This window comes from Mauremys reevesii, unplaced genomic scaffold, assembly GCF_016161935.1.
Source record: "Mauremys reevesii isolate NIE-2019 unplaced genomic scaffold, ASM1616193v1 Contig15, whole genome shotgun sequence".
Taxonomy (NCBI): domain Eukaryota; kingdom Metazoa; phylum Chordata; order Testudines; family Geoemydidae; genus Mauremys; species Mauremys reevesii.
In genome coordinates, this window is record NW_024100771.1 from 716,819 (window position 1) to 734,867 (window position 18,049).

General features: G+C 51.6%; 1 protein-coding gene across 4 annotated transcripts in view; it reads left to right on the forward strand.

Annotated features, from left to right (window-relative positions):
- Positions 1-16,264, forward strand: part of LOC120393129 (butyrophilin subfamily 1 member A1-like) — a 39,570-nt gene extending 23,306 nt beyond the window's left edge. For 2 of the 4 annotated variants that reach the window (XM_039517728.1, XM_039517730.1), the window contains exon 9: positions 15,365-16,264. In XM_039517728.1, the coding sequence (XP_039373662.1) occupies positions 15,365-15,918 (554 nt within the window). In that variant the 3' untranslated portion in view covers positions 15,919-16,264. The remainder of the gene's footprint in view (positions 1-15,364) is intronic. The other 2 variants (XM_039517727.1, XM_039517729.1) reach the window with 1 other exon arrangement.
- The last annotated feature ends 1,785 nt before the right edge of the window (positions 16,265-18,049 follow it).

An 18,049-nucleotide genomic window follows, 5' to 3' on the forward strand; every position in this document is an offset into this window, starting at 1 on the left:
TCTACCCCCATATCTTCATTCCCATCAGTCCCTCTACCACTATTCCTTAGCCCTTCATTAGCCTCATTAAAGACCGAGGCAAAATATTCGTTTAGATATTGTGCCATTCCAAGATTATCCCTAATCTCCACTCCGTTTAAAGTTTTAAGCGGTCCCACTTCTTCCTTCTTGGTTTTCTTCCTATTTATATGGCTAAAAAACCTTTTGCTATTGGTTTTAATCCCCTTCGCTAGGTCCATCTCCACCCCGCTCTTTGCCTTTCTCACTGCTTCCCTACACCCTCTGACCTCAATAAGGTAGGTTTCTTTGCTGATCCCTCCCATTTTCCACTCCTTGTACGCTTTCTGTTTTTTCTTAATCACCCCTCTAAGGCGCTTGCTCATCCAGCTCGGTCTAAAACTGCTACCTACGAGCCGTTTTCCCTTTCTCGGGATACATGCCTCTGACAACTCCTGCAACTTCAACCTGAAGTAACCCCAGGCATCATCTGCCTTTAAATCACTAAATATGTTAGTCCAATCCACTTCCCTAACTAGTCGCCTTAATTTAGTAAAGTTAGCCCTTTTGAAATCGTAAACCTTAGTCTCAGATGCAATTTTGATTATCCTCCCATTTATTATGAAACGAATTAGCTCATGATCACTCGAGCCAAGGTTGTCCCCTACAACTATTTCCCCCACAAGGTCCTCGTTACTCACCAAAATCAGATCTAAAATGGCATCCCCCCTCGTCGGTTCAGCAACTACTTGATGAAGGAATTCATCGGCTATCACGTCTAGGAAAAGCTGAGCCCTATTATTATTACTAGCATTTGCTTCCCAATCTATATCTGGGAAGTTAAAGTCCCCCATGATCAAACAGTTCCTATTAGTATTTACCTCCTCTATCCATATCCAGGCTAGATCCCGGCGGTCTATAGCACACCCCAATCACTATCCCAGGGGAGGCTCTAGTAGTTTTCTTCCCCAATGTGACCATTGCCCAAACAGACTCCATATTATCCATTGCATTGCTAGTTATTTCATTACATTTCACCTCATTATTGATATACAATGCTACTCCCCCACCTTTACCTTTGCATCGGTCTTTCCTAAACAGCACATACCCTTCCATACCTGTACTCCAGTCATGGCTACCATTCCACCATGTTTTGGTTATTCCTACGATATCAGGTTTCAATTCTCGGACCAGGAGCTCCAGTTCCTCCATTTTGTTACCTAAGCTTCTCGCATTGGTGAACAAACATCCTAATTTTTGCTGATTGGCTCCTCTCACCCTTTTCACCCAACTTGGTAGGGACACAGTACTACCAGTATGACCTGTCGGTCTAGTATCCGTCCCCCCCCCTCTTCCTTATACCTAACCGTCCCCCTCTGGCTATATCTGTTGTTATCCTGTTGTTCTCACTCCCCATGTATAAATTTGGCGTGGAGAGTACCTGGACCTCTCCCAACCGTCTCCCCACAGTGTCTAGTTTAAAGCTCTTTTAATCAGATGAGCCAGCCTCCCTCCTAGAAGTCTACTTCCTTCCCTACTTAGGTGGAGCCCATCCCGTGAGAACAGCTCTCTGTCCCCAAAAGCCTCCCAGTGTCCATACATCCCAAAGCCCTCCTTGTAACACCAGTCCCTCAGCCAACTATTTATCGCCACGATCCTGTCACCCCTTTGGCGCCCTTCCCTAGGGACAGGTAGAATACCACTGAAGATCACCTGAGCCTCAATTTCCTTGAGCGTCTTACCTAACCTGGCATAGTCTCCCTTGATTCTCTCCAGCGAGAATCTAGCCGTGTCATTTGTTCCTACATGAAGGATGATCAAGGGGTTCTTACCTGCTCCTCTTAGTATCCTTTTTAACCTCAGGTCCACATCCCGTATTTTAGCGCCTGGTAGACAGCACCCTTCTGTTCTCCGGATCAGCCCTGGTCACAGGCCTGTCCAACCTTCTCAGTATGGAATCCCCAATCAGATAGACCTGCCTTTGCCTGGGGACAGTGCGGTCCTCTAACCTATTCTCCGTCCCCCCTGGTTGCAAGCTCCTTCCATTCCTTTCATCCCTTGTGGTTCCCCTTAAGCCATCCTGTATCCTCCCTGGGCCCGAACTTGGTGCTGCCTCCATGGACTCCTCCCCTCTTTCTATCGGACTAGCCGCTCTTCTCTTTTTCCTTGGCCTCCCACCATCAGCTATCACCTGCTGTACCCCTTCCTCATTCTCCAAACCTTCAAACCTGTTCCTTAGCTCTATTTCTCCCTCACTGGCTCTCCTTTTCCTCGGCCTGCTTCTCACGGTCACATGCTTCCACCGCCCATCTTCCTTATCCGGCTGTGCCCCCTCACTGGCCTTAGCCCCTGCTTCCCCCTGTACTCCTGGGTGTTCCCCTTCGGTTACTGCTTGCCATTGCTCCATCAGCTGCTCAAACCCCCTTCTATGCTCTACCAGGGTTTCTACCTGCAACTCTAGACTCTGGATCTTTTCCTCCAGCAGCTCTATTAGGCGGCACTTCATGCATACATAGTACTGTTCTGGGTCCCCTGCTAGGACCATGTACATACCGCAGCTGCTGCATGCTCTCATCCTCGGTGTTAAACCTGTCTTCGTAGAGCTGAGTAGGGAAAGCGCTGCAGTCTGGCCACACTGAGCTGCCAGCGCACTGTTGTGGCCACATTTGCAGCATCTGCAGCGGCATTGGGAGCAGTGCATTATGGGCAGCTATCCCAGCTTTCAAGTGGCTGCAACGTGCTTTTCAAAAGGGGTGGAGGGGTAGGGTGGAGTGTGACAGGGAGCGTGGGGGAGAGAGAGAGTGGGTTTTTGGAGCTTACACTGTGTCAGCAGCTGCCTTGCAAGTTCCGACCCCCTCCCCCAGCCCTCTCTCACTCACTGAAAGCAAACAGCTTTTTTTCCTCACAGACCAGATAAGCAGCTGCTCCGAAATGGACACCTCCCCCTCCCACCTGCTGTGCTGCTTCTCTCCTCAAGCCCCTTCCTTCCCCCTCTCTTCAAGCAAACACTAGCTGTGGGTGTTCCAAAGGGAGCCCCCCCCCTGCCTGCCTCTGCTCATTCACAGCAAACAGGAGCTGTGTTTGTTTTTTTAGATAAGCAGCTCCGGGAGCCCCGAGTTCACAACAAAACAAACAGAGGCATCACAACAAAACAAAGAGTGTTATCTTTATTTAAAAGCATTATGGGAAGGTTCTGGAGGTCAGTTACAGCATAGTAAGATTATTCCCTGTTTACACTGGCACCCCAGTGCTGCAGCACCAGCACTATTCTCTTTATTCCTCTCGTCGAGGTGGAGTACAAACAGCGCTGTAGCTCCCTGGCTACAGCGCTGTATGTGCCTTGCCAGTGTGGACGGGGAGTGAGTTACAGCGCTGTAAAGCCACCACCTGTGCTGTAACTCTCAAGTGTAGCCAAGGCCTTATTCTCCGAACTCCAGATATAGAAATAATACATGCAAACAGATGGGATGAACACACTTAGTAGATTACAAGCTTTCTAATGACACCATACGAGGGGTATTTAGCATAACACATATGCCAGTTACATCATCTGCATAAGCATACTTCCATAAAGCATATGGAGTTCAATGTCACAGGTGTTTGTAATCCGATCTATAGATTCTATGTTGATTACTTAAGAATTTTTAGTTATCACTTTGAGGGTTAACTGGCTTTTGTCCCAAGATCAGGCCCAGCATTATTTAAATTATTATATAGCTGGGAACCCCGGTGGGCACAGCTGCAACACTCACACTATAGGAACTCTTTTATATTTACAAGTCATGTATTCATATATTTAGCAAAGTCACAAACATCCCAGCCCAGGAAGGTAGATAGAGATACTACACAATGTCCATTTGCACATTCATATACTTACATCAGTTTTTGCAAAACAACCTAAAATGTTAGCCATTGTTTTTTATATGATGGGCCAGAGTTAGGGGGCAGCGATGAGAACAGAATGGCAGGGCAAGACCCTGAGCCACTCGCTGGCTGCTCCAGGCTGGCCAGGCCCAGGGTCTCCAGCAGGGCTGTTGGTGCTGGCACCACGCTCGCTGCCAGAGCTCCCAGCCCCTGACCCAGCCCGGCCTGTTGTCCCAGCACTGACGCCTCCCCTGCAGCTGGGGACGCTGCTGCTCTCAATGGCTGAGCCCCTCTCTCTGCCGCTGCCTCTGCTGCTGCGCTCGCAGGCACCTGGGTTCTCTGTGTCTGGGGCAAATGGCAGGTGAGTGGGCAGGGATCTGCTCAGAGAGACATGCCCTGTGCTGCACCCAGAGGGCAGAGATCAGGCAGGGCCGGGCAGCAAAGTGGCACTGTGCTGGGATTAACCCTTTCCTTCCACTCACTCCAGCAGCACTGGCTGGTCAGTGCCACTCGACTGCCTGCGGTCTGACTCCAGGGACCCGGGTCCGGTAGCTCAGGGGAGTCACTGGGTGAATGTGTGGGGCAGAGTAACCAGGGCTTCCTTCACCCCAGGGTCCCTGTGTGCAATGGGGAAGGCCCCACGCTGTCATGCAGCCCTTAAGGGCTGGGCAGTGAGCGTTATTGATATAGCGCCGAGTGAGCCAGGCGCTGCAGAGACAGAACAAGGGGCTGCCGGCCCCACAGGGCTCCTGGTCTGAGTGCGGACAAGGCCCAGCAAGGACAGGAGCAAACATTGGGGGAGGGGGCACGAGGGTCCCATTGTTGGGCCAGCCACTCCCTGAGCCCATCCTGTGCCTGTCTTCTGGGTGTGGTAGACAGTATTGTAGTGACCCTGATGGCTCCATGCTGGGCCCTGGGTCACACCCCAGGGAACAGGACAGGGCAGAGGCAGCCTGAGGATGGCGGGAGCTGGAGGCTGTGGGGGAGTGAAAGCAGCCAGGGAGCTAGGACAGGGACACTGGAAGCCAGGTGGGTGCCCAAAACCCTGTGCTGTGTTTGGTCCAGGTTCCCACTCTGTGATGCAGGCTCTGTTGGGGTCAGATGCTGCGGTGAGGGGCCCACACAGACAGACTGAAGAGAGCGAGGCTCTGTCTGCATGGGGAAGGGGCAGCAGTTCTGTTAAATGGGTTCCAGTTATGTAGACTCATCATGGGGTGGCAGCCTCAGATAGCACCCTCTGCCATTTCAGGGTGTCTTGGCAAGGATCCTGCCTCAGTTTATCCTCTTCATCACTCCTTAAATTACACCTCACAGTCTAAAAGATCTGAGAGAAAAGTCCCCTGCTGGGGTCCACTCTGAGTCCATGTAAACCCCCAAATAAAATCTTTTCTTTCACTCTGCTCCAGCTTCCAGCTCTCACTCCAGCTCCTCACTGTCCTCAAGTCAGGAGTCCTCAGTCCTTCCCAGAACTGGGCTTGAATTAGTTTCCATCATGCAATCAGATGACTGCAGCCCTCCCTCCTGGAGCTGGGTTCATTTCATACGGTGCCCTTATTCTCTGCATCCACTTTCTCCAGCCGGGGGCAGCTCTCCAGTGTTCTGTCCTGCTACAGCTGCTGCTGTCATTGTCATCTCTGCAGCTCCTCCCTCTTAGGGGAGCTGCTCTGCCTAGAGCAGTGGTCCCCAAACATTTTTGGTCATGTCCTCCCTTACCTGGTTTGTGCCCCCACCCTGGGAGCTGCGGTCAGGAGCTTAGCCAGGAATGGGGTTGCAACTGGGGCCAGGAGCTGGAAGGCGTGGCTGGAAGTGGACCCGCAGTTGGGGCCAGGAGCCACAGACTTTAGCCAGAATTGAAGCTGCTGGTGCAGCCCGAGCTGCAGCTGGGGCTTCAGCTGGGGCCGGGAGCTGGGAGCTACAGCCTTGGGCGGAACCACGGTTGTGGCTGGAGCTGCAGCTGGGGTCACATCCTGGAGCAGGGCCAGGAGTCGGTGGCAGAAGCCGGGGCTGGAGCTGCAGCTGGGGCCAGAGTGGAGCTGGGGCCAGAGCAGGGCTGGATGACGTTCCCTTCCCATCACCCATGAGGGCTGGTCCAGGCCTTGCCCTGCCCCCCCAAATGTTCCTCCACACCCTCTAGTGGGTCACGACCCCCAGTTTGGGGACCACTGCTCCAGGAGCTCCCCTTCCAGACTCCTTGCTCTGGTGAGTTCTCCTGGGAGCTCCTCTCCTCAGCAGCTTCCTGTCCCTAGGATCCCTTCAGTTGAGCCCTGGTTACCCTTTATCAGCCTCATTAGCTGTTTCTCTGCCAACTAGCCACCTAGGGATTTAATTACTTCCAGGTTGGTCTGGGTTGTCTCATTCTCCCTTACAGGAGCCTGTCACAGGTAGTCTGGTCCCTGACTCCCATCTTGACACATCCCCCCCCGCCTCCCCCACGAGAGCCAACCTGTATTCAAAGGGAGGCTTGACCATGGCTGACACTTGGTTATGTTCTGCAGCCGGGGTGAGGTGGGGGGGAGTACTTCCTGCCCTGCTGCCACAAGGAAATCTGCAAGGCCCTTGGCCATAATTTTATTCTCGTCACTGAAGAATGAAAATACCAGGAGTTTGATTCCTCAACTTTCTATATAGCTCATGTCATGGGTAAAATCCGCCATAGTCTTCAGCATGTCATAGTTCAGAACAACTCTTTGGCCATAGCAGAGGTAGTCAGTAGTACTGGGCTTTCATCATTGGTGTGATGGTCGTGTAGCAGATATGGGCTGGCTACAGAGCTTCTCTCTCAGCCAGATACACACCAGGTATGTTCATCACAAAATCTTTTCATGCTGTGCCAAGTATGGCTGAGGTCAGCTTAAATATGGTGTTTTACACACAGCGTTACCTAGTGGTTGAACAGCATAATACAGTTTAGCGTTCCATTATATCTCCCTCTTTAAGTTCTACATTCCTACCATTTATATTTACATTATCACACTGTCTTTGAGGTTCAGCGTGGATCAGTCTGTTATGTGTCTTTGAATGGTGCTGGTCTTCTAATTACATGACACAAACAGGTAATAGCTTGGTCATCTGGCTGTCCATTAGTGCCAATGACTGACTATGGTCGGTCTGGAATCCTTGAGTCATCTTCTTGTTCTGCATCCACCATCTGTACAGTTTGCTCAGTTGATTGTTCTTTATGAGGTACAAAGTGTAGATGTTGACAGTTTCTGTTGAACTGTCTCTTGGTCTTGATCACATAAAACCTGGGTGTTGAATTCTTTTTCTTTACAGCAGCTGGAGCATTCCATTCTTTTTCTCCATCCAGTTTGACACAAACATGGTCACCAGGTTCTAGTCCTGGTAGTTTTCTAAGTGATGTCTGTTGTAAAAGTGTTCGTAAGCTCTTTTTGCCTTTTTATTGGATTTGACTGTTTTCTACATGTCTGGCAACGTTGGAGACAGATTTTTTTACAAAGTTGGGAGGGTCATTCTGAGCTGTCTTCCCATCAGGAGTTGTGCTGCACTATATCCAGTAGCTGCTATTGGTGTTTATTGGTTTTATTCCACCACCACCCTAGGTAACCCATTCCAGTGCTTCACCACTCTCTGAGTGAAAAGTTTTTCCTAATATCCAACCTAAACCTCCCCCACTGCAACTTGAGACCATTACTCCTTGTTCTGTCATCTGCTACCACTGAGAACAGTCTAGATCCATCCTCTTTGGAACCACCCTTTCAGGTGGTTGAAAGCAGCTATCAAATCCCCCCTCATTCTTCTCTTCTGCAGGCTAAACAATCCCAGTTCCCTCAGCCTCTCCTCATAAGTCATGTGCTCCAGCCCCCTAATCATTTTTGTTGCCCTCCACTGGACTCTTTACAATTTTTCCCCATCCTTCTTGTAATGTGGGGCCCAAAACTGGACACAGTACCCCAGATGAGGCCTTACCAATGTCGAATAGAGGGGAATGATCATGTCCCTCGATCTGCTTGCAATGCGCCTACTTATACAGCCCAAAATGCTGTTAGCCTTCTTGGCAACAAGGGCACACTGTTGACTCATATCCAGCTTCTCGTCCACTATAACCCCTAGGTCCTTTTCTGCAGAACTGCTGCCTAGCCACTCGGTCCCTAGTCTGTAACAGTGAATGGGATTCTTCCATCCCAAGTGCAGGACTCTGCACTTGTCCATGTTGAACCTCATCAGGTTTCTTTTGGCCCAGTCCTCTAGCATTCTGTTCGCTGTTTTGACTGCCGCTGCACATTCAGTGGATGTTTTCAGAGAACTATCCACAATGACTCCAAGATCTCTTTCTTGAGTGGTAACAGCTAATTTAGACCCCATCATTTTATATGAATAGTGCATTCCTGAATCAGGGCCTTGGCTATCGACATAGCACTTAGATGAATTTATACTGTCTTTCTAAACAAAACTTTTTATTTCCAAGAGGCAGAATAATTAGCTGATAAGAAACACTGCACAGACCTTGCACCCTGCATAACGTAAATACTATGAATTTTGTTTTTCATCAACATAAATCACTTGAATAGATACAGTATTTTTAAAGCTCATCAAAACGATTACATATTATGGTATTTCTCTGCCTTTGCATTATACTATCATGATGACAGTGCTAAGTACTGTACAGCTATGCAGGAAAAAAGCATCATACTATGCCAGAATATCCATACTAAACTCATTAAATAGACACAAGTAATTGTGGCCACAGTTGGGGCTAAACAAACTGCTCATTCTTTTTAGGCTTCATTAAGTGGTAAGGCTTATGATTAAGCCTACAATTTAGTCATGGGCATTTCTAGTAAAAGTCATGGACAGGTCACGGGCAATAAACAAAAATTCATGGCCTGTGACATGTCCATGACTTACACTATAAATCCCCCTGGCCAAATCTTGGGGGAGGGGGGAGGGGCGCTGCTGGGGGGAGCTCCGGGGAGACTGGGACTGGGGCCAGTGGCTCCAGCTGCCGGGAATCGCCAACAGCAGCTTCTCTGGCCGCCTGTGCGGGCTGGCTACCAGGTAAAGATGTCATCTGAATTCACATAAATCTACAGCTAGTCTCTTCCAAGGTCTCTTTCATTCAGACTAGCTCCTTGTTAGTGTCACTAATTACTACTGGTCACATCTTTTTTCCAGCAGCCTTCAGTAAAAGAGCTATGGGAGCCTGAGGGGGAATTTTTCTACCAATGGCAAATTTAACAGCAGCTCTAGAGTGTTTCATAGCTGATGTCCTGAGCCTGGCCTGTCCGTACCTGTGCGTTTCTGGGGATGTTGACAGTCACTCAATGCATGCCACTGGGATTTGGGCTCCTCAGTTGCTGGGACACCTTTGAAATAGAGCTGGGTGTAATTTTGGGGGTAAATAGTTTATTTGCTGAAAAATTATATTTTGAGTCGACTGAAACTATTTGTAAATCCATGTTGAGTTTGCTGAATAGTTTCAATGAACAGAAAAAGGTGCCACCGCTTCCCTTCTAGCCTTTAGCCCAGTGGCTGGGTCCTCAGCTGGGAGTCCCAGGTTTAATCCCCCTGGGTGATGTGGGAAAGAATTGGAATGTGGGTCTCCCCACCCCCCAGGTTAGGGCTGGAAGCGCTGGGCTCTGGGTGTCTGATGTGGGGCTCCCTCAGTCTCTCCTGCTGAAGACGCCCCCTGTGTCTAAACGCTGACATGGGCCCTGGGCCAAAGCGTGGGAGTGAGAATGACTCTGCAGCCCAGTGGGTCTGGCCCAACCTGGGAGCCCAGAGTCCAGAAACCCTGCTCCAGTGACCCTGTAATTATTGATCCATAATCCCGGTGGGGGGAGGAGTTACAGCCCCTGGCACAGCAGTGCCTCAGCCATGTCGATGCCCCAATGCAAACCTCTAGTGCAGATGTGCTGCACAGGTGTGAATTGGGACTAGCCCCTGGTGCAGCTTCTCCCAGATGGAGGGGGCAGCAAGTGGGGAAATGACCCCTCCTCTCCCCACTGACCCAGCCTCATTAGCAATGGCCCCTTTCCCCCCCAGCACCCCTCAAGTCCCATTCCCCACTACCCTGCCCTCTTTCAGCAAGCCCAGACACCCTGCCCATGCCCTAGCATGGAGAGTCCCAGCTGTGCCCCATGGGGCAGGGCTGCACCCCCAGTGCATGTGGGGATGGCACCAACCTGCTCTTAGTAACAAGCCAGCCACACACGACCCCAAAGCAACACAGATTCCCTGGGGCCTGCCCCCTTCACCTTCCCTCCTGCCCCCTTCACTTCCCCTGGCACCTACCTCTCCCTTACCCTTTCCTCAAATCCTGTGCTGACCTGACCCCTGCCTCTATCCTGTCCCCTCCTCCTCACCCCAGCGCCTGCTGCTCCTATGGACCGCTGCCCCTCTCCCCCACACTTTGTCTCCCTGCATGTGCACCTGCCAATCTCCTCATGGCCCTATGCCCCCTGGATCCTGCTCCACCCTTATCCTTCCTTCACCTCTGTGCCCACCTGGCCCCTGCCTCTATCCTCACCCCTCCCCCTTGACCCATCCCTTGTTCTCATCCCCTTTTTGCTCCTCTGGGCCCCTGCCCCTCTGCCCCCACTTTGGGTTCCTGGCATGTGCCCCTGCCCTCCACCCATCTCTGTCCCCTGTAACTTACCCCTCCTTTCTCCCCCTGCCGTCCTGGCACCTGCGCCTCTCCCCCAAACATCCTCTGCACCCTGGAGCCCTCCCATCACTTCACCCCCCGCTACTTCTTGGCATGAACCTCTCCTTTCCCCCTCTGCTGCCATGTCTCCCACCCCTCACCTCCACCTGCCCCCCTGGTGCTTGCCATTGACCTCACCCCCTCTGCCCCTTCATGCCCCCCACCCCTCATCCTCCTCTGCTGTCTTGGCTCCTGCCCTTCTCACTCCCCTCAGCCCTGCCGGGTACCCGTCCCTCTCCCCCCCCTCTTTTACCCCAGGGACCCGCCCCTTCCCTAGTCCGCCTGTGCCCACCCCTCCTCTAGCCCCACTCTGACCCTCTGGCTGCTGCCCCTCCCCATTCCCCTCTCCTAACACCTCCCTCTGCCCACCTGCCCCTGCCTCTCTCCTTGTCCCACTACTATGCCCCCTGGTGCTTCTCCCTCCCCTCCTCTGCCCTCCCTGTGCCTGCCCTTCTGCTCAACCCCCACAATCCCCTGGCACCTGCCCTTTCCCTTCCCCTCTGCATCCTCTTGGTGCCAACCCCTTCCCTCACTCCCCCTGCCCTCCGGCACCTGCCCCTCCCCTCACCCCCTTCCTCCCTAGTGCCCACCCCCCTCACTCCCTCTGCCCCTCTGACTCCACTCTCTTCACGCCCCACTGCCCCCATCACCCATGAATTTTCGCACCCCCTGCCTTTCTCATGACCACCCCTCCTTTAACCCCCCCCATCTCCTGGCACACACTCCTCCCTACCCCCTTTCTCTCCTTTTGTCTGTCTCTTTCTTCCCCCCTTCTGTCCCCCGGCACCTGCCCCTCCCCCTGCCCCTCAGGCACCAACATATTCCCTTGCCCCATTTTACCCTAAATACAGCCTCTTACCTCTTGTTCTCCCTGGCGCCTGCCCCATTCCATGCCACACCACTGTCCCCCTGGTGCCTGCCCCTACCCCTACCCATTGCTGCCTGCCCATCTGCTCTCTCTCTTGTGTCCCCGGCGTTGACCCTCCTCTAGCCCCCTGCACCAACCCCTTGCCTTGCCCTCCCCCCCACTGATGATCACACCTTACCTCACCCCCCCATTTCCCCCTGATGCCTTCCCCGTCCCACGCACCACCACTGTCCCCCGGCATTTGTCTCTCCCACACTCTGCCCCCAGTTCCTGCCCCTTCCTTCTCCTGCCCTGGCCCCCACCTCTCCCTTCAGCACAAGCCCCTTCCCTCAACTCCACTCCCTGTTGGTCGCCCCTTCCCTTGCACCCCCCACTGCCACCTTCCCCTTAGTTCTTCCCCCTCCCTGCACCCTCTGCCTCCCTGAAACCTGCACCCCTCACCCCCCTCTAGCCCCCTGGGACCAGCCCCTTTGTTCAGTCCTCCTCTGCCCCCCTGAGGCCCATCTCTACCATTGCCCCCATCTGCCTCCATGGTGCCTTCCCCTTCCTTTACCCCCTCTGCCTGCCTGGTGCAAACCCCTCCCCTTGCCCCCCTTTGGGCCGCTTGGTATTTGCCCCTCCCCTCCTCTCCCCCTCTCCTAACCTCTGGGTCCCTCCCCTCACCCACCCTCAGCCCCCCTGGTGCCCACATCTCCACAGCCCTCTTCCCCTAGGGCCTGCCCTTCTCCACACCCCACTTTTTGTCCCCTGGTGCCCGCCCCTCTCTTCTCTCTACCCTCCTTGCATCTACCCCTCCGCTCATCCCCCCCATCCTTCCTGGTGACTATCCCTTCCCTCCTCCTACCTCTGTCTTCCTGGCACCCACCCCTCATGTCCCTCTCTCCCTTTATAACTGCCCTTTCCCTCGCTCCACTGTTGCCCCCTGGGGTCTGCCCTACACTCTCCCCCATGTTCCTCTGACACATGTACTACCGCTCACCCCTCTTTGTCCCCTGCACCTTCTCCCACCCCCTCCTTTTCCCCTGGTGCCAGCCCCTCCTTCTACTCTTTCTACTCTTCCTCTGCCTCCCTAGCACCTGCCCAGGGGCGGCTCCAGGCACCAGGCTTTTTTTTCTTTTTGGTTCGCTGCTCCGGCTGCCCTGTAGGGGGCGGTGCGGAGGAGGGGAACACCCTGCTGGGAGCGGGCTGCGCGCTCCGTCTGCCCCAGCCGGTGCCAGGTCTCCAGCAAGCCTGGCAGGGCAGCCCGCGTCCTTCCCTCCCCACCGACTGGAGCGGCGCGGAGCCCTCTGTGGTGGGAGGGGCCGCAAGGCGAGTGCCCTGCTGAAGGAAGCCCTGGCCGCCCCCCTTCTCTCTCTCCCAGGAGCGCCACCAGCTTTTTTGCCACCTTAGGCCACGGAAGGTCCCGCCCCCGAAATGCCACCCCCAACAGAGGCACCAGAAGGTCCAGCCACCGCGGTCGCTGCCCCCCAAAGGTTAGCGTCCTAGGCAACTGCCTAGGTCGCCTAATGGGTTGTGCTGGCCCTGCTCTCTCCCCCCCGCTCCCTCCCCTTCCCCCATGCTAGCTGGGGCGCGCATCTGCTGCCTGGGGCATATCTGCAGCACATGGAGTCTCCCTCCGGCCGCCCTGCGCCTGTTCGTTTGGAGCGGCAAAAAAGCCAGAGCCGGCCCTTCACCTGCCCCTCTGTTCATCTCTTGTGTCCTCTGCTGCAAGCCCTCCATCCCCCAGTGCTGCCCGCCCCTTCTCCAGCCCACCCTCCCCTCATCTCTCTCTTTCCCTTGGCACCAGTCCTGCCTCTCACTCATACTCTATGGCCCTGATGCATTCCCCTCCTCTTCCCTCTTAGCTCCCCCCAAGTGCCCGCCCCTCAGATCACCCCATTCTGTCCTGGCACATGCTCCTTTGCTCACCCCCATCCCCACAACTCCCTGACACCTGCCCCTCCTTCACCCACACCCTCTGCCTCCAGGCTCCGGTATCACTCCACCCCCCGGGGGCCTGCCAATTCCTCCCCCCAACCTTACAGTCCTGCCAGCTGCCCCACTGCTCATCCCCCTCACCCTTGGCAACAGTCCCTCCACTTGATTCCCTCTGCCCCATTGGAGCCCCCCGCCATTTCCTCACATCCCTCTGCCTCCTGTGGCCCACTCCTTGTCAACATGGTTTCTGTAAAGTGAAATCATATCTTACTAATCTATTAGAGTTCTTTGAAGAGGTCAACAAACATGTGGACAAGGGGGATCCAGTGGACATAGTAGACTTAGATTTCCAGAAAGCCTTTGACAAGGTCCCTCACCAAAGGCTCTTACGTAAATTAATCTGTCATGGGATAAAAGGAAAGGTCCTTTCATGGACTGAGAACTGGTTAAAAGACAGGGAACAAAGTGTAGGAATTAATGGTAAATTCTCAGAATGGAGAGGGGTAACTAGTGGTGTTCCCCAAGGGTCAGTCCTAGGACCAATCCTATTCAAGTTATTTATAAATGATCTGGAGAAAGGGGTAAACGGTGAGGTGGCAAAGTTTGCAGAAGATACTAAACTGCTCAAGATAGTTAAGACCAAAGCAGATTGTGAAGAACTTCAAAAAGATCTCACAAAACTAAGTAATTGGGCAACAAAATAGCAAATGAAATTTAATGTGGATAAATGTAAAGTAATGCACATTGGAAAAAATAACCCCAACTATACATACAATATGATGGGGGCTAATTTAGCTACAACTAATCAGGAAAAAGATCTTGGAGTCATCGTGGACAGTTCTCTGAAGATGTCCACGCAGTGTGCAGAGGTGGTCAAAAAAGCAAACAGGATGTTAGGAATCATTGAAAAGGGGATAGAGAATAAGACTGAGAATATATTATTGCCCTTATATAAATCCATGGTATTCCCACATCTCGAATACTGTGTACAGATGTGGTCTCCTCACCTCAAAAAAGATATACTGGCACTAGAAAAGGTTCAGAAAAGGGCAATTAAAATGATTAGGGGTTTGGAGAGGGTCCCATATGAGGAAAGATTAAAGAGGCTAGGACTCTTCAGCTTGGAAAAGAGGAGACTAAGCGAGGGTATGATAGAGGTATATAAAATCATGAGTGATGTTGAGAAAGTAGATAAGGAAAAGTTATTTACTTATTCCCATAATACAAGAACTAGAGGTCACCAAATGAAATGAATAGGTAGCAGGTTTAAAACAAATAAAAGGAAGTTCTTCTTCACGCAGCGCACAGTCAACTTGTGGAACTCCTTACCTGAGGAGGTTGTGAAGGCTAGGACTATAACAGCGTTTAAAAGAGAACTGGATAAATTCATGGTGGCTAAGTCCATAAATGGCTATTAGCCAGGATGGGTAAGGAATGGTGTCCTTAGCCTCTGTCTGTCAGAGGGTGGAGATGGATGGAAGGAGAGAGATCACTTGATCATTGCCTGTTAGGTTCACTCCCTCTGGGGCACCTGGCATTGGCCACTGTCGGTAGACAGGATACTGGGCTAGATGGACCTTTGGTCTGACCTGGTATGGCTGTTCTTATGTTCTTATGTTCCCTTGCTTCCCTGTACCCCCTGGGGTCCATCCCCTTCTTCTGCCCTGGTGCCCACCCCTGCCCCACCCCCTGAAGCCTCAGGAATCTGCCCCTCCCTTCACCCCCTCTGCCCTCCTGGTGCCTGCTCCTCTTCCCCCCCCCATTGCCTTTGTGCCTGCCCCTCCCCTCTGCCCCACCACCCTCTATCTTGTCACCTACTCCTCCCCTTTCCTCTCCCAGTGTCAGCCTGTCCCTCCTCCCCACTGACACCTTCCCACCCTCCCCCGTTCCTCCTGCTCTTTCCTCTCATTGTCTCCTCCAGGCAGAGGGGCCCTGACTCCCCTCAGGCAACAACCCTCCTCCCCACAGTGATTAATGGGGATGCACGTAAATTTCCCTTTGATCCCAGTGACCAGCCCCTGCCCCCGGCTCTGACTCTGTGACTCTCTCCCCAGTGGACGTGACTCTGGATCCAGACACGGCAAATCCCTGGCTAGTCCTGTCTGAGGATCGGAAACATGTGAGACGTGGAAACACACGTCAGGATCTGCCCAACAACCCTGAGAGATTTGATCACTGTTACTGTGTCCTGGGCACTGAGAGGTTCACAGGTGGGAGGCATTACTGGGAGGTGGAAGTGGGACACAAGATGAGATGGGACCTGGGAGTTTGTAGGGAATCTGTGCGCAGGAAGGGGAAGGTCACATACACACCTAAGAATGGATACTGCGTTGTGTGGCTGAGGGGTGGGGAATACGCGGCCAGCACCTCCCCCCGGACCTCCTTCCCTGTGACCATCAGACCCAACCGGGTGGGGATTTTCCTGGACTATGAGGCGGGCGAGGTCTCGTTTTACAATGTGACTGACAGGTCCCATCTCTTCACTTTCACTGGCACCTTCTCCGGGACGCTCCGCCCTTATTTCCATCCCTGTCACTCGGGTAAAAACAAGGAGCCCATGATAATCTGCCCGGTCCCAACTGAGGCCGGAGGGAATCTCTGTCCCTGACACTGACCCCGCGGCACAGACTGGCCCCTCCCAGCCCTGCTGCTCTTCCCACCCCCAGTGGTGGGGGCCAGTTACTGCAGCAACTGGACTTTCTGTGCTGACCGGACGCTGCCAGTTTCCCTTTTCACCTGGAGGTTCCAGTCGAAAACCGGACACCTGGGAACCCCCAGCCCCCACCTTCCCCATCTCCTGCCCCAGGGGTAGCAGATGGAGGTGGATGGGGTCATTCACTCCTGTCAGAATTTTTTACCGCTGTGAAATCTCAGTGTAAAATATGAAAGAAAAATGATTATTCCAATTTAGAAAATATTATTGTAACAAAGTGTAAATACAAGAATATTTTAATTTACATTTCATCAGTATTTCAGAAAGAAGCATCTAAACATCACATGGCATTACCGGGACTATTTTTTTTGTTTTAAACGTGATGTGTTATGAACATTTTCAATATAATAATTCAGTTTTGAAGATTTATTCACAATATGCCATTCATGTCAGCGTGCCCTAAACTTACCTTGATTATTTGAAAATAAATACCCTAAAATTATCTTGTGATGGATTCTTTTGTGGTTTTATATCCAGTTTGCTGGTGTCTAGCTGGCATGGGCTGCTGAAGCTATGTGTTTTTCCTAGTTTCTAACAGAGGGAAATGTTAATCTAAAAATAGATAATTTCCCCCTAAAATTTCCTTCAGAAATATCTGTGTTTCTTTCCCTATTTCTCACTGAATTATGTGTAATTATTGTGGTTTCTTATCCAATCTTATTGTGTGATTAACTGGGAAAATATGTTGGCATATAGATTAACATACAACATGGTTGTATCCATGTATCTATGTATACTATCTGACAAGACATAAAAATGTGTTGTTACTCACAATTTACACCATGAAGTGTCATGAAGAGATTGCAGGCAATGTTCATTTTAAAATGTTTAGCTATGAATGGGCTCCCCCATCAGTTCCTGCAACTCCTGGCTGGCAGACCTCTGTGTGAATTAAGCAGCCTGCAGTCTGCCAGGGAACCTCCACCAAGTGTCTTTATGATTTTTTACGGTGCATCACAACATAGCAGCAGTTACAAGGAGCCCCCTTCCTGCTCCCTGATTCAGACTTTTATACTGCTGCTTTCTTCTCAGTGCTGAGCTAGTGACCTCATCAGGCTCCCTACAGGTGCAAGTGATCCCCTCTGCCCTTCCAAACCCAAACTACTCAGTCCCTCCTCCTCTAACTGCACCCGATGCTCTGGGTGTCCTCAGTGACCAGGGTGCTGGCTTGCAAAGGGCTCAGTTTGTAGGTGTTAACAGCCCCCATCACACGGCCATGATGGTGTAATTGACCATATAGTGAAAATGACACCAAATGTAAACTGTTACCTCATTCTGCCTAAATCTGCCAGTATCTGCTCTGCACAGCCAGGCTGATATATATTTTCACATGTCGTCTTCTCCACCTCATGTGCTGTCATAGTTCTAAGTGGAAATTCTTCTACCTCTTTTGAAAAATCATCTGTAGCTGTCAATACATACTGGTATCGCTTCTGTGGTACTGGATAGAACCCGATTAAATCTGCTCTCAGCAGTTCCCAGGGTTTAACAACCTCTGTGCAAGAACACAGGCTAGAGTTCTCATTTGGATCTTTCCTATGACATTTTTATTATAATCCCATCTGTAGTAAGCAAAGTAGAAGTGATAATGTGGTTTCTATAATAGTTGCTGTCTCCACACAGTCAGAATCTAACTTTTGGTGTTTTTCAGAGGTAAATAAATACAGGCCAAACTTCTGCAACTGAAAATTTGCATAGATACACTGTGCCAGCACAACATGCAATAGAAGTCATTGCTCCATTAGTTCACAGGGGCACTTGTTATAGCTGATTAGAGGTTTTATTGTGCAGCAATAATAAATACAGATAATGATAAACAATTAGCTTAGCTAATGTTTAAAAACACTTCAGATGTATTTAACATGGGGAAAGATGCAAAGTGTTTGATTTAATGGAGAGCCATCCGCTCAGGTCCACTTCATTGCAGGGGTTATAACATTAAGTCCAATCCAAGCAGGACATTTGCCTGGCATGATATCCTGTAGGAACTGCTGCAAAGCATATGACAGAGACAACAGGGTGATCA